The 16,102-nt window shown below is 33.5% G+C and overlaps 2 protein-coding genes across 2 annotated transcripts in view; both read left to right on the forward strand.

Annotated features, from left to right (window-relative positions):
* ITPR2 (Inositol 1,4,5-trisphosphate receptor type 2) overlaps positions 1 to 16,102 on the forward strand; it is a gene marked incomplete at both ends in the record, with an annotated part of 142,753 nt that overhangs the window by 123,816 nt on the left and 2,835 nt on the right. Inside the window, 3 exons of the mRNA XM_051219287.1 lie at positions 6,204 to 6,369; positions 9,989 to 10,149; positions 15,671 to 15,838. Coding sequence (XP_051066000.1) covers positions 6,204 to 6,369; positions 9,989 to 10,149; positions 15,671 to 15,838 — 495 coding nt within the window. The remainder of the gene's footprint in view (positions 1 to 6,203; positions 6,370 to 9,988; positions 10,150 to 15,670; positions 15,839 to 16,102) is intronic.
* MS3_00007235 (uncharacterized protein) overlaps positions 1 to 16,102 on the forward strand; it is a 95,922-nt gene that overhangs the window by 66,517 nt on the left and 13,303 nt on the right. The window contains exons 20-22 of the mRNA XM_051215492.1: positions 6,204 to 6,369; positions 9,989 to 10,149; positions 15,671 to 15,838. Coding sequence (XP_051066001.1) covers positions 6,204 to 6,369; positions 9,989 to 10,149; positions 15,671 to 15,838 — 495 coding nt within the window. The remainder of the gene's footprint in view (positions 1 to 6,203; positions 6,370 to 9,988; positions 10,150 to 15,670; positions 15,839 to 16,102) is intronic.

The following is a 16,102-nucleotide window of genomic DNA, read 5'->3' on the forward strand; positions in this document are numbered from 1 at the left end:
TTTTTTTCGGTCAGTAATTTTTGATGTGTTAGCTTGGTATTTTAAAGGTCCTACTGTAAGAGATAGCAACTGATGAGGTGAACTGGAAACATTCTATTTTCAGGGTCGATCACTTCTATTTTTTTCCTTCTGTTATTGGAAGCAATTTTACTGTAGATTGTGGTTGTCCATGAAAAACACCTTCCTGTTGTCATAATCCTCCATGATTCCTGGTACTACTTCACTCTTGAACCATGAATTTGGTTTCTTACCGTCCTCTAATCTGGTAAGGTAGAATAGAAAGAAATAGGTGTTCTAGCCAGTGTAGCTCGATTGCATTAACAAGACTAGGTAAGCCTGACCACCATATCAAGGTAATAGCTATGGTCGGATTGTGCGTGTTCAAGTCATAACTTGTATGAAACTTTATATAGTTGATATTAAACCATAAATATTAAGCCGAAACTTATACAAGTATGTCATGTGTTTTATTATATGTCCAGAAGTTGTTTGAAAGACATTTGTTTGCTGAAATATATCGTTTTCATTATTTTATGCTCATCCATTAATCACTTACTAAACTAAATATTTAAAACAATCAATCCATTTTATAAACGTATATGATGTAGTAATAAGACAGATAATTGGAAACGTACAATCGCCTTGCCCCCAGTAAGTTTTGAACAACATGGTCACACATACATGCTTGTCAACCTATTTGCCTATGAAAATAAATCAAGATCAGCAGAACAAAAGGTCAAATAAATGCAAAAGTGGTAACTCAATATATGAGATAGACAGAGAGGTGGAGGGGGGTAGAGAGATATGATATAATATTGGGCAGTAGAACAGATCAAAGAGTACCCTGGGAGGACGATATAATGAATATGACAAATTTTGTCCTTTATAAAGTTGAAGATTATCGATTTTATTTTTCTTATAAGGTATTCGTATGCTGATACAGTCGAATTCAGTTGAAATAATGTGAATTATTGAATTTTTTTTATTGAGATTATGAGTCAATTAAAGCTAGACCACCATAGTAAACCTCTAAGTCATGGACGGCCGTTTTGTCCCATTATGGGACTCCTCAGAAGTGCGCATCCATGATCCCGCTCGCGGGATTCAAACCCACTGCTAAGGAGACCCACAATAGGACGAGACGGCCGTCCAGTGCTTCCAGGCTTCAATGGTGGTCTGACGTCAATCGGTTCGTGACCTCAAACAAAAACCTGATGATCCCCACAACCCAATACTGTTAATTATTAAATTCTTTTGGTATCGTTTGCTTGTATCTTCCCATTGTTGTTTAGGGCTGCAATTGATCAGTCTCTTATTGGCTCATGTGCATACTGTGTAGATTGTCTCGATATTATCTTAAGCCACAAGCATTCTAAACAAAGATGGATTTTGTCTGGCAGTGGAATCCAGGATGCGCGTTTCGTCCTATTTAGGGCTCGTCAGCTGGATGGGCCTGCCCCCGCACAGTTGATATTCACTCTGAGGCTCTCACCTAGTCCTGTATATATGCCAATAAGTGACTGATCGATCGTAGTTCTAAATATCAGTGGTAAGATTCAAGTAAACAATACCAAGTGAATTTAAACTTCAACCCATTGCACAAGCTAGCGGCTATTAGAACTCAGTAGCTAAATGGATAACGTGATGGCGTTTGAAGCAAATGGTACTGGGTTCGAATTCCGGAGTGAAGACCAACTCTGCGATGCAGATACATCCAGATGACGAGTCTAAAATAGGAAGAAACGAGTGTCATGGATATCACTGCTAGTCACAATCCATCTTCGCTTATAAAGAATGTGAAATATCTCTTATCTAGTAGTATGATTATCATCAGTCACACAATTTTTAACAATTGAAGAGTTTGATTATAGTAGTAGACAATTGTTGAGTTTTGTAGGACGTATAACTTCCGTTTTTCCATTCAATACAATATTTACTTAAGTGATTCATTTATATTTGCAAAACAGTCCAAGGCATATGGTTTATTATCTGTTCATAAATTTGTATATATATGTCAATTAATATTACTAAAACAAAGGGATTCTAACTTTGACTTGGAATATATAAAACATATTGAATGTGTGGACTATTTCGAAAACACATAAAAAGGTAACTCAATCAATCTTAGCTGATTTTATATGAGCGAAATATCTTTTGGATGACAAACAATTTAAAACAAATTAATGTTATGTACGTTTCTCAGAGTAGCATGAAAAGCTCCAATGCCTTAATATCAGATCTAGACTCAGCTAAAAAGCTGAAATAGACTTTATGACTGAGCACTAATCCCACTCATGACTTTGGGGATCTATTTCAGTCAGTGACATACGTCAATATAGAAGATATGTTTTCTATACGCATATCACAAAACTTAGACACATCTTACTTTACCTGAATTATATACATAAATCAAAAACAATTTCGGGATTGACAAGTGATGTTTTAGGTGAGGTTAAGGTTATCTTCAACATTACAAATATTTGACAAATTTGTGATATCTAACACTTTTGGCCGATTTTCTGCTCATGTAGTGAATAAATGATGCATATTAAGGAGTAGTTTTCACCAAAGATCGGATTTGATGCATCTAAGATTAGTCGCCACCATTTGTTATGAACATGTTGGATAGAAAATACAAAAAAACACAAGTTAGGGCGTGAAATGAAGTCTTAACTGAAAATTACATTTTAATAATACAATGCTAACCCAATAATTGCACGGAAAAGTGTTCGGGATCTCTGTTTATAATATATTCATTGAACATTCACCTATTAGAATTAATCGCAAAGCTTAAAGGCAACAATTAATCAAAACTTGACTCATCATTCTAAAACACGGGTTACAAGAGTTTTTAAGTAGTGAATATTACATTAAGTCAATGACATTAGATTAATCTTGGATACCTTTTCTAAAGTAGTAAGCAGGCACACTTTATTTAAATGAAAATCAAATATAACATTTTGGAATTACTTGAAAATATGAACAATAAAGCCAGATATTGCTTCAATAGCTTAGTGTTATTATTAGGGGTTAAGAAATGAGTTTGGAAATTTGTTCTTTGATTTGTTACATATAATTATGTAATGTTTTTATTAAGTATTAGCAATTAATTTAGTTAACATTACTTGTTATCACTACCATTGTAGTGAACGAGAACACAATTGGGGCCAGTCGAATATATATATATATATGTGAACACAGGAAATACTTGAGTTCCAAAATGTCAATTGATTGTCTCAAACTTGACTATTCCTTTTGCAAATATCAATCAATCGTCTCAGATTTCATTGTCCTTTTGTTTAAACACCAATCATTTTTTGTTCTCGTTGTGTTTTCTTTGTTCTTTATAACCTTCTGCTTTCAGGTATCAGTAGCACACACCACACCGTGATTTAACTTGAAAATCTAAAGTAAATTGAGCATTAAATAGGTTGTACAACTAAAATCATAGAATATTTATGATATTCCAATGAGTAGACAAGTAAACTATTTGACACTTTCGTGTGTGGCATACTTTGTAAATTCCTGCGTAGGAGAAGGGATGTATATTTGATGTAATGTGTGATAATGTAAAGAAGTAGTTTAGTTTGTTTGCCTGTATTTTTGGTAATATGATGTGAATAGATTAAATATACTTATTCAGTTAAACTTTTATTTCTGTTGACTACAGTAGGATTAAGCACTATATGAAATGTTTTAATTACTCACTTTTCTTAATAGTTGAAGAAACCTTAATGAAATATTTGAATATTCTTAATGCTGATCCAATGATTGTTGTGAATATAATATGTACTTCTGGCAGTGATTTGATATCTAGGTTCAATGTAGAGTTACAAATTCTTTTTATCACATTACTTACGTATACCTGTTACTCCTCGTGAAGGAGTACAGGCCGCTCACAAGCATTCTCCATCCAACCCTGTCCTGGGCCAATCCTTTCCAGCTCCTTCCAGTTGTTATTCATCCTTTCCACATCTGCTTTTATTTCTCGACGTAATGTGTTCTTTGGCGTCCCTCTTTCGCGCCTTCCTTCAGGATTCCAGGTTAGGACTTGCCTCGTGATGCAGTTTGATGATTTGTGTAGTGTATGTCCTATCCATTTCCATCGTCTTTTCCTAACTCCCTCTTCAGCTGGAACCTGGTTTGTTCTCTCCCACAGAAGGCTGTTGCTGATGGCATTCAGCCAATGGATGTTGAGTATCTTGCGTAGACAACCCTTTATACATACTTGTACCTTCTTGATGGTGGTTGTTGTAGTTCTCCAAGCTTCAGCTCCATACAGGAGAAATGCCTTGACGTTCATACTGAAGATTCTCACTGTGGTATTGGCTATCAGTTGTTTTGAGTTCTATATGTTCTTCAATTGAAGGAATGCGGCCCTTGCTTTGCCAATCGTCACCCTTACATCTGCAGCTGAACCTCCTTGTTCATCGATGATGCTTCCTAGGTATGTGAAGGATTCTACATCTTCCAGAGTTTCTCCATCAAGAGTGATCGGATTGCTGATTTCCGAGTTGTATTTGAGGACTTTGGTTTTCCCCTTGTATATGTTGAGGCCTTTTTATCACATAGAATTGGAAAAACACTCGAAAGTCCCACAATACCAATATCATTAAGTTAGAACCGATTGTAGATAAGGCGTTTATAATTACTGTTTGTTTGTTAAATATGCCTTTGAATATGAATATAATTGAACTGAAACAGTTTTGTTAACTGATTAACTAATTGATACTTCATGAACATCTATTTGACCAAGTGTCATCACTCTCTAATGGATCAGTAATAAACTCGAATAATCCACTCTACCAAGAACACAAATGTGTTATATTCATTATCAATATCCATAGTTTACCTTTCAAAATACTAGCATAACTATCCAATTGACCTTTAATATCTTTCTATGTAGATAATGATAACCTATTCATATCTCAACGTATAAGTTAACTAATTTTCTCATTCACACACAATAAATGTCACAATTAGCATAACCAAAAGTAAGATCACTTTTGATCATTTCGATAATACATCACTATTATCATTATTGTCAAACTTGTTTGTATATTGTTTTGATCCTTATACTATTTCAATGTAGGTTAATCTTTAAAAAAAAAAGGAAAAAAGGAAAAAAGAAACGAAAAAAAAAAGAAAATGACTTCACTTTCCAATAAATCAATTCACACTCGATTGTTGTATCGTTAGTAATTGAATTTTACTACTAATTGGAAATATATTACAAAAATATCATTATTCGTTGACATTTATTTACCAAAAAAAAGAAAAAAACTATCATGACAGTCTATGGAAACAAATATAAATCGTTTGATAATTTATTCACATAAACACTATTAAGTTTCTTATTTTTGTTGTAATGAATAAATGGAATGGTGATTTATTTGAAACAACTGTTTAATGTTTGACTTATTGATTTAAACATATAAACAATGGTACAATGAGATAACAAAAATAGATATGTGCCAATTAAACCATTCGATTTATGTGAGAGCTGGGATAGTGCCCAGGTGTCCAAACCAAATCAGGTGGTTTTCTTAGGGGATAACATCCGTAGGTCTAATCCATAAGGCAATGGAGCAACGTCGGGAGATGAAGTCCCATGGTAGCTGGTAACCAACAATAGGTTCATATACCATTTGTTTCCTTAGGATCCTGGAGCCCATGTATACCATTGGTTCGGAATCAGGGTTTTCCAACTCCTCTAGGTGAACTCTCCGTGTCTATCAACCCGGTTAAAGCGCCAGACATTCGCTTTTTATCCTTTCAATTTCGTAAGCAATACCCTCGCCACGAGAAGATAGTGAGTATTAGTCTGTCAATTTATATACGTATTTTTTTCTACAAATTCTTAACGATTTAATTTTACAAGGTTAATTATTGGTAGAAGGTAGCTTATATTCTGTTTCATAACAATTATCATATTTTACTTAATGTATATTAATAATATTTTAATAGTTGAGATCATGAATCATTTGTAGCTAGACCACCATGAACAACTTAGAAGCACTGGACGGTTGTTTTTTCGTCCTATTGTGGAACTTCTCAGCAGTGCGCATCCACGATCCCACCTCACAAGATTCGATGTATATTAGTTATAATGAATGTTTGTTATTATCAGTGTAACTAAGTGTTTTTTTTACATTTATCTCATTGTTCTCTTCTTTCTTGTTTTTTTCTCTTGTTTTAAATAGGATAATTCATTTCTTTTTCGAACAATTTATGATTTATCATTTTTTGTTATTGTTATTGTTATTATATTGAATTTAATATTTGGTGTCATTGTGGATACATTTGCTGCACTTCGTCAAGAGAAACAAAATTCTGAAGAATTAAATAAAAATCATTGTTGTGTTTGTGGTAAGTAAATAAATATAATTTGAAAAATTCCCAATTTTATGTGACTGTAAAGCTGAGTGACACGGGATCAAATCCGTCAGGGAGTATCAGTTCCCTCAAGATTACAGGTACACCTTGCTGACGAGTGCCAAGTAGTATGAAACCCAGGTTCAGGATTTCCTGCCGACTACCTCCAACCATCATCTAATCTCAACATAGTGCACGCAGTGTCGAGTCACCTAGGCTGGTGGTCACATTGCAACTTGGTTGATAGCATTCAATGTGCACTAATAAGGACTTGACACACACGACATTGATCACCATCCATTGATCAATCAATAGTGATTACAATCGAATGTGTTTGAACACGTAGTTACAGAATATCTCACTAAAATCTGAGAACCATACAGTAACTAGTTATTTTTATAAAATTTCATTGTTTATGCACTTTCATACCAATTGCTTTCCGTTCCCATTCTTTCGTTCTCGATCTTCTATTGAAATACATTCTATACCTGACTATCGTTATATACTAATTATGTATATAAGTAGCGCACACCACAATATTTATATGCATATATGAAATTATTAAACCAATCAAAGCAGTTTATGAGTGATAATGGTAATAGGGGAATAGATTACATAAATAAACATAAGTGAAAAGTACAAAGTGATAGTAGGATGTCGAGTGTACTAGTTGTGATAAGAATTATAAAAGTTGGCCATAATATTTCATAATATGAGATAGGTCAGTGACTTGAAAAATATGTAGTCACTGAAATAACATTCATAAAATAATTATAGGATTACGTAATAAGAAGTGTGTCAGGTAGTTGGCAACTGAAGTGTACATTTTAAAAAAAGAGAAAAAAGGGAGATGAAGAATAATAAACAAACGAAGAGTGTGGAAAATAATAATATATAAAATCATTTATTCAGGGCAAGGGAGAGATATATTTCTTATGAACACAAAAACCTAGATTATTGGCTCGAATTCCTATAGCTGTGTGTAAGAGACGAGGTCGAACCCCATAAGGAAAACTAGTGGGAATACGATAAATAACTTTAAATGACTTATTTCTGTCTACTACATGACAGCTATCGATCAAGTGTGGTGGAACCGAGCTACGTATTGTCATGATAATACCTTTTCCTGACCACGAAGGGAGGTGTTCACTAACTCTTTGTTTCAATTGTCGGATAGTGAACCCAATACAGTTTTGTCTACAGGAGCAGCTGAATTCGTCGATCCACATAGAAGTGGCATAACCAGGTAACTTATCCTTTAGTTGAGGAATCACGATAGATCGGGTCGAATACGATAGGCAGAGGTTGGCAGCATTAAACGTTCTCTTTAGTGTTCTAGTCCGTCTATCACGTGGTATATCACTATCTGCATCTCCATTGAATTGCCGCTTTAGGAAGAGAGGTTTCTTACTAGCTGCTGACGTCGCCATTTTGCTTGTTTCTTACACGCATGTGTTTCTTCAGGAAACCTTGTGAATAACTGATTTCAATCAAAATATTGTTTATGAGCTGTAATTCTTTGTTGTCTGTATCGACTGAGCATTTCTTCTTAGCTCTATTTCCCAGATATTTGACTAAGTTTCTCTTATAATGTAGGAATACAAAGCTTAAGAAATGTGTTTACTGTCTTGATAAAAACTTTTTCTATACACACTTCTACTGATAGAACCGTTTTCTTTTCTGTTTAACAAAACTTCAAGGAAAAGTAGTTTATTATCTATTTCCTCTTCACATGTAAATTTAATTACTGAATATTTGTTGTTAAGTAATTCTAAGAGTTCTTCTTTCCCAATGTTCCGATTGGCAATAATGAAATTATCACCAACGTAACGACAATAGAAGTCAAGTTTATCGATAACATCTTTGAGAGGTTCATTTTCTAGTTTCTCAAGAATAGGACTTAGAGGTGAACCCATTGCTATGCCACACATTGAAACTGTGTACAATAGCGCAATTTAATACTTTCTTAGAAGTTTATTTCAGCTAAAGTGTGTTTTTAATACTTTCTCCATTTGAAAATCATGTCCATTTAGCTCCATAAGTTGTGATTTATGGAAAACATGACATTAAGTATTTACATTTACTAATGATGTACGCTCTCTGTACAAGTAGAGGAAAAAAGGTTTCTCCTGATTTAAAGAAATCAGGCGCTGTAATATTTAAAGTGCGGTCTATGAGTTAAGAGTACGGTAGCTTAGGCTTAGCATTTTCCTCTATAAATAATCTTTTATACTAATGTAGTCAGAAAGAATTCATTCTTCGATAACATTGAATCTTTGGAATCTAATTTAATTTTTCACATAGCTTACATGCTTGTCATTTTCTAAAATGTCATTAATCATAAATTGAAATTTTATTTACATTTCACGTTTATGAAACTATTCATAAGATATGACTAAAATTATCAATAGTATAGTCACATTCATATATCGTATATGGCGTTGAGAATACCGATATCTGACTTCAAGCGGTCTCCACTTAGATCAATCATAACAAGTACTTTTAAATTCAATATATTTTAATAATTAACTATTTGATATGGCTATTTCAATTCATTAAAATCACAAACCAATTTAAGTTAGATAACATTGAGACATGGTAGCATATGAAATGTGTTTCGTCTTGGAGATGAACTTCTTATCAGCGCATATTCACGACCACGCATCCGGAAAGCTAATTCAGTTTCTTAGGTCTCTAGTGCTTCCAGGTTATTTATCGTCGTTAAGCTTAGACGAATTTGTAATTTAAGTGAAACTCAACAATCTGCACAACCTCATATTAACAATGATGGTTATCATGTAATAGCATGAACACAAATTCATGCTGAAGTCTAAAACGTCGTTTATGAAATGATCACCCCAACAACAAAAAAGTACAATCAATGAAAATTAACACAATATTTCATAACTTGTAGGTCAGAATTTGCAGCGACTAAATGACTAAAATACAAAACTATGAGTCATTTGAAGGTATGTTTATATATGACTCTTTCATGATCCATTTTCGGAAATGTTTAGGTTACTTTTATTAACGTTATGTAATTTACTATGAGTTATTACAGCATTGTATAGAGATAGAACGATTTAACTGGGAGAAAATCTCAACAGTAATTTATACTCCACAGTTTCGAATGGTTTTCCGTCTAGATTCAGTTCTAGGTAAAAATAATCATTGAAATATACTACAATTTGTATAAAATCACCTGAACTATATAACAATAATGATAATAATCATATACTGATTAGTTTCTAGTTTCCTGATTTTTTTTCTTTACCAGAGTTTTATCAGTGACTGTTCATGATGTACGAAGTAATTGAACTTAAAAAAGAAAGACAGCAACAGTATCTCACTAGGAAATGAAATGGGGATAAGGTTATCTTAATAAAATATGAACTACTGGATTCTAATTGCTTTACCGAGTTAAATTGTTCTCTCCTCAGTTAGATGAATTCCCTACTTGCATTTTATCCCCTATAGAGTTTCAGATCATAAATCAATAATGATCCATTACATCCTTATTTCTTATTATACAGAAATTACTATTCATTTATTTCACTGTATCATCATTATTGTTATGCTTCAATACAATTCAATATTAATGTTTATATTTTAGGATTACATCGTTCAGCATTTGATCATTCGAATACAAGCTTTGATGAACATGTTGAAGTGGATCATAATGTATGGCATTATATATATTTTATAATATATTTAAGAACAAAATTAACCGATGACTTAACTGGTCTAGAAATTTACATTGATAAACTTATCAAAGTAAGTAAATTATATAGAATATACTATGTATTCTATTACAAATACTTAATTTATAGACGAATCAATCAGGTATAAGATAATAGGTCTCGGGTTTTCGCGTGGAATTCACTCATTCATCCGGATAAATAGAGTTTTGGCATTATAGCTGATTTCAGTTCATGATGAAAACTCTAAATCTGATTTCTAACCTTAATCACCAACTGTCAATCATAATTCTCATTTTTCACACTGGTTTATAACCCTTATTTGGTCCTAGTTATTAGGTGGACACTCGCAAGGTCAGTCTAGAGTCTCTCAAAGGTCGTCCATAAATTATAGTCTCATCGATTTTTGTTGTTGTTGTTGTTGTTGAGATATTGAAGCAATATATTACATAACATTTTGATTACTGATTCTGAAAAACTTTTAAACTGAAGAGATTTGTATTTTATTGATTGAGTTGAGATAATGACAATCATTTCTTATTTAAGACATGTAATTATTATCAGAAGGGGTTTTGTAAAGATTTTTAGTAATTTCAAAAGTTGAAATCATGAGTCAATTGACTTCAAGAGGCATTTTCTGGAATTCTAGTGAGAAGCAGTGACCAGCGAATTTCAACCAGGTCTGTTGTAAGATATCAACTCACTGAAGACAATAGTGTACGGTGGCACAATTTCGTGGATTGGTTGAAGTTGGATACTGGGTCAGTGGTCCAATGGTTAAGTGCTCGCGCGCGAGACTGATAGGTCCTGTGTTCGAATGTCGCGGGAGGCGGGATCGTGGATGCACGCTGCTGAGGAGTCCCGCAATAGGACGGAACGGCCATCCAGTGCTCCCAGGTTTTCCATGTTGGTCTAGCTTCAATTGACTCATGATTTCAACTATTGACACGTAATTATTGTCAGGGGAAATGTTTTTAATAACCCAATTTCTGTTTTTTCAAAGCTTTCATCAATACTACTTTCAACGTTACTATTTCAGTAGTATTTATTAGTTTGTTGAACTGAACTAAAGACATTTGTTTATTCATAAGCTGAAAGTTTTCTTAATGTTCAGTGAAGAAATGGATATTTTGTTGTTGTTGTATTAACATGATCGTTAAAATATAATAAGTACTCTACTTTTACTATGATATATTCTATCAAATACATCAATAAGAATGAATTATTTTAAATATATTAATGTAGTAAATTTTTAGATGGAATTTTCAATGATAAAATGTTGACAGTTATGATTTTTGGATAATCATTGTAATAAACACAGGATTTGGTAGGCATTATTTACGCTTTTGATAGTAACTGCTTGATACACAGATGTGTGAAGTATTCATGACATGTTCACTTGGTGTTGTTTTACTTGTACTTTGCCATTGTTATTTAGCACTGCGATTGATCAGTCTCACGTTGGCATATGTTCATCCTATGCGGATTGTCTCGATATTTCCTCAAGTCACAAGCATCATAAAGAGAGATCGATAGTGGCTAGTAGTGGAATTCAGGACGCACGTTTCGTCCTATTTGCGACTTGTCAGCTGGATGTACCTGGGTCTCAGAGTTGATGTTCACTCTGAAACTCGAACCCAGTACTGTCGTTTGAAGCGAATGGTACTAGGTTCGAGTTTCAGAGCGAACATCAACTCTGAGATGCAGTCACATCCAGATGACGAGTCCCAAATGAGACGAAATGCGCGTCCTGGATTCCACTGCTAGCCACTATCCATCTATTCATGATATGGTTTAATTAAAGTTTTTCTAGTGTAATTTTCCATACACGTTAAGACTAACTAGAAAATCGTTTTAAAAAGTTGATACTAAACACATACAGCCTTGATATCATATTAAATCTAGGATTGTCAGTCTTTGAAAGTTCCAATATATACATTCACACTACAAGGTCGAATGGCGATGATTAACATTCGTCGTTAACGTTTAATAGGCACTAGAAATTCGTACTTTATTAAGGGAAGGTAACTTCATCATACAAACTTAATATATAAAATAACTGTCTTGGTAAAATAAAAATTTGGACTGGTATAACGACGAATATGCTTGCATTCAAAATACACAAATGGTGAATTGTTACTAAATAAATGAAAAAAATTAGAGTTGGAGGTGTTTGAATTAAAATAACTTTTAACTGAGCTATTCTTCTTTGAATTTAGTGAATACATCTTCACTTGGATGTCAAGAATTCGTATAGTTCTGTGTGACAGATCATTATAAAAATTAAGAGAATATTCATTAAAATTCTCATTAAATTGAATAATTACATTTCCTTCATTTATTTGTTTAAACACATAAACAATGGTACAAGGAGGCAACAAATAGATATGCGCCAAATAAATCATTCGATTTGCGTGAGGGCTGGGATACTGCCCAGGTTCCCAAATTGAATCAGGTGGTTTTCTTAGGGTGTCACACCCGGAGTCTTTGATCAGTAGGTCTAATCCACAGGGCAATGGAGTAACGTCAGCAGATGCAGTCCCATGGTAGCTGGTAACCAACAATAGGTTCATACGCCGTTTGTTACTTCAGGATACTGAAGCCCATGTATACCGTTGGTTTGGAACTAGTGTTTTCCAACTCCTCTATGTGGATCCCTCATATCCACGAAGTCGATTAAAGTACCAGACATTCGCTTTTCATCCTCTCAATTTCGTAAACAACACTGCTGCCACGAGAAGGCATAATATTTACTGAATACGACAAGAGAATGAAATTCTACGTTAATAAAATCTTTCAGCATCTACAACAAAGTATATTTTATGAACGTTAATTAATTATCAGTATATGGATTTGTGGAGATTGTAGTATTTTTATAGTTGAATTCACATGTCAATCTTAGTTAGACCATCATTGATATCCTGCAAGTACAGCATGCCGGTTCATTAGTTTAGATGTTAAGCATTCACACGCGAAATCGAAGGTTCTCGGTTCGAGTCCCGCTTGCTGATTTTTGGATGTGCACTACCGAGCAATTCCATACCAGAACGAGATGGCTTTCCATTGATCCCACGTTTTTTTAAAATCAACTAAAAAGATTTCTTCTTCCTCTACATAAAATTTATTTACTTTCCATTATTTCATGATTTTATTGTGGATTAAATTATATCATTAATGAGTGTGATAAAATGAACCATAGAAGTAATTGAATTCTATTATCTTATTAAATAATTAGAAATTACACTGATTGAAATCATCAGTCAATTGAAGCTAGATCACCATGGAAAACCTGGAAGCACTGGAAGGCCTTTTCGTCCTATTATGGGACTCCTCAGCAGTGCGCATCCACGATCCCGCACCCCTTGAGATTCGAACCCAGGACCCATCAGCCTCGCGCCAGGTGCTTAACCAACTAGACCACTGAGCTGGAATCCAACGGTGTTAATGTCTAACTGCGACCATTCCACGAAGTTGCGCCATCGTACACTGTCATCAGTGAGTTGATATCTCACAACAGACCTGATTGAACTTCATTGGTAACGAAACGGCCGTTCAGTGCTTTCAGGTTTTCCATGGTGGTCTAGCTTCAATTGATTCATGATTTCAATCAGTGAAATTACTAAAAATTTCCACAAAACCCCTTCTGATAATTAGAAATTAATCAATTCATATTTAATCAAGATATTTTTACATAAGTCAATGAATGAATGAATCAGTGAAATTTTTGTTTTGTTTATTTTTCTTTTTTAAGAAAAAGAAAATATGAATAAAGAAAAGTATTTAGTGAATTTTTATTTGTTCTTGAAAGGATCATTATTATTTTTTCTTCCATAGAGATATTTATTGTTTTGTTTATTCTGTCATTAAACAGGAACTATTTATTATCAATCAATTAGATATGTCTAGACAATAGGGGTTCTATCAGAAATCAAATGTGTTCAGATGTAGGATAGAGATGTGATGCTTTCGGTATTGTGAATTGTTTCCTATCAATGAATTTGATAGGAATTGTAACTGTATGAAAATGTGTAGATACTTCATAGTTTTAATGTAGGTATGTTTTTCTGAATATATCCAGCTGAAGAGTCCCAACTAGGACGAAACACGCGTCATGGATTCCACTACTAGCCACTATCCATCTTTCTTTATAATGCTTGTAACTTAAGACTATATCAAGGCGATCCGCGTAGAATGATGATATGTCAACATCAAACTGATCGATTGATGTCCTAAACATCAATTGAAAGATACAAATCAACAATACCAAGTGGATTTATATTTGAAGTTACATAAGAATGACAACTGAATATAAGGGTGAAGGAGCACAAACTTTAGGTATAAAACATTCCTAAATCCTCAGATCATATAAAAAAGTTCGCAAACAAATCAGTGATAGCATTATACTCAATAGAGTTAGATCAAACAAATAATTTCAATGACATAAGAAAACATTAAAAAGGTTTGAATTTTTTTACAAAGAAAGACTAAAAGCCAAAGCCCCATATATTTAGAGAAATCCAAACAATATTAATGGGAGAGATGGAATGTGATTAGTTGTCCCTTGGCAACTGATTATCTGGATAACAACAACTACATTAAACTGTTTTAATCAATTTTATTATCTGAATATGATGAACTATTAACTGGAACATCAAAATGACACAAAAATTAGGCATTAACACCATTGGATGCCGGCTGGATCAGTGGTCTAGTTGGTTAAGCGCTCGTGCGCGAGGTTGATAGGTTCTGGGTTCGAATCTCTTGGGGGCGGGATCGTGGATGCGCACTGCTGAAGGGTCCCATACTATGACGAGTTGACCGTCCAGTGCTTCCATTTGTACTATTTAAACTCGGATTGATTTTGATTTGGTTATTTATTCTCTGAAGAAGTGGCTTACGCCAAGTTACAAAACGTCAGAAAATCTAATTTTTCTACTTATTGGGATATCTACAATATATTTATTTATTTATACTTTTAAATATTATTGGAAAGGGGGTTCTTGCGGAGATTGTAGTGATCTAATTGTTGAATTCATGATTCGATTATAGCTAGATCACCATTAGAACGAAACGGTCGTCCATGTTTTCTATGGTGGTGTAGGTTTAACCGACTCATGAATTCAACTATTAAATTTTCGATAAAAGCAGCTTCGGTATATTGGGGTACACATGTAGAATTCTCCCTGTTGCCTTTTCAGATAAAGATTTCCTTGATGCAATTTAATTCCCTTCACCAAATGCTCAACGATTCGATGCTCTACTCATTGATCTGTCATTTACATAAATACAATCCTGTGTCATACATTAACTTGTTTTAAAAAATATGATCAAATTTACCGTTCAACATACAAGAACAAGGTTTTTTAACCCATATAAAATAGTGAATAGTATGTTTATAGTCCATGTATTGATGCTTTCAACAACAATATTGAATTGATATCATTTCTAACTCGTTAGGTTTTCTTTCATACTACACTGTTAAGTCAGTAAGTTACTTGCTAGTTATCTGAGATGACTTTCTTTCACAAAAGATTAAATCTGTTACCTTTTTATTATATTTTGTAATAAATACAAATATATGTGTTATATATTGACAGGAAAATGAATTTAAATGGATACCACGTAGACGAGCTATGACTTTGTATAACATAGAAAATGGTTCTTCAGAAAAATCTGAAGAAATCACCGCATTAACTAACTCACTCAACAAAACTGTCAAAGCGATGGATACACTTAATGAAAGCTACCAAAAATTGTCTAAACTGGTAAGATATAATTTTTTCTTTAGAATATTTATTGTCATTATAAAACAGTAAGTGAGTATAGATTTACTTATTGTAGTTTGAAATATAAACGTTATGTGAGGGCAAGTAATTACCAAAACCGAGGTAAATGATTCGCATTTAAAACATGTGACTTAACAGTTCTTAGTCAAACATGAAACCACAAATGGAATTGTGCCAATGTACAATTTCTCTAAGACGATATATATGTTTGTAAGGAGACACCGGTTAGCAACTCACCTGATT

The sequence above is a fragment of the Schistosoma haematobium genome, chromosome 4 (assembly GCF_000699445.3).
Source record: "Schistosoma haematobium chromosome 4, whole genome shotgun sequence".
NCBI lineage: Eukaryota > Metazoa > Platyhelminthes > Trematoda > Strigeidida > Schistosomatidae > Schistosoma > Schistosoma haematobium.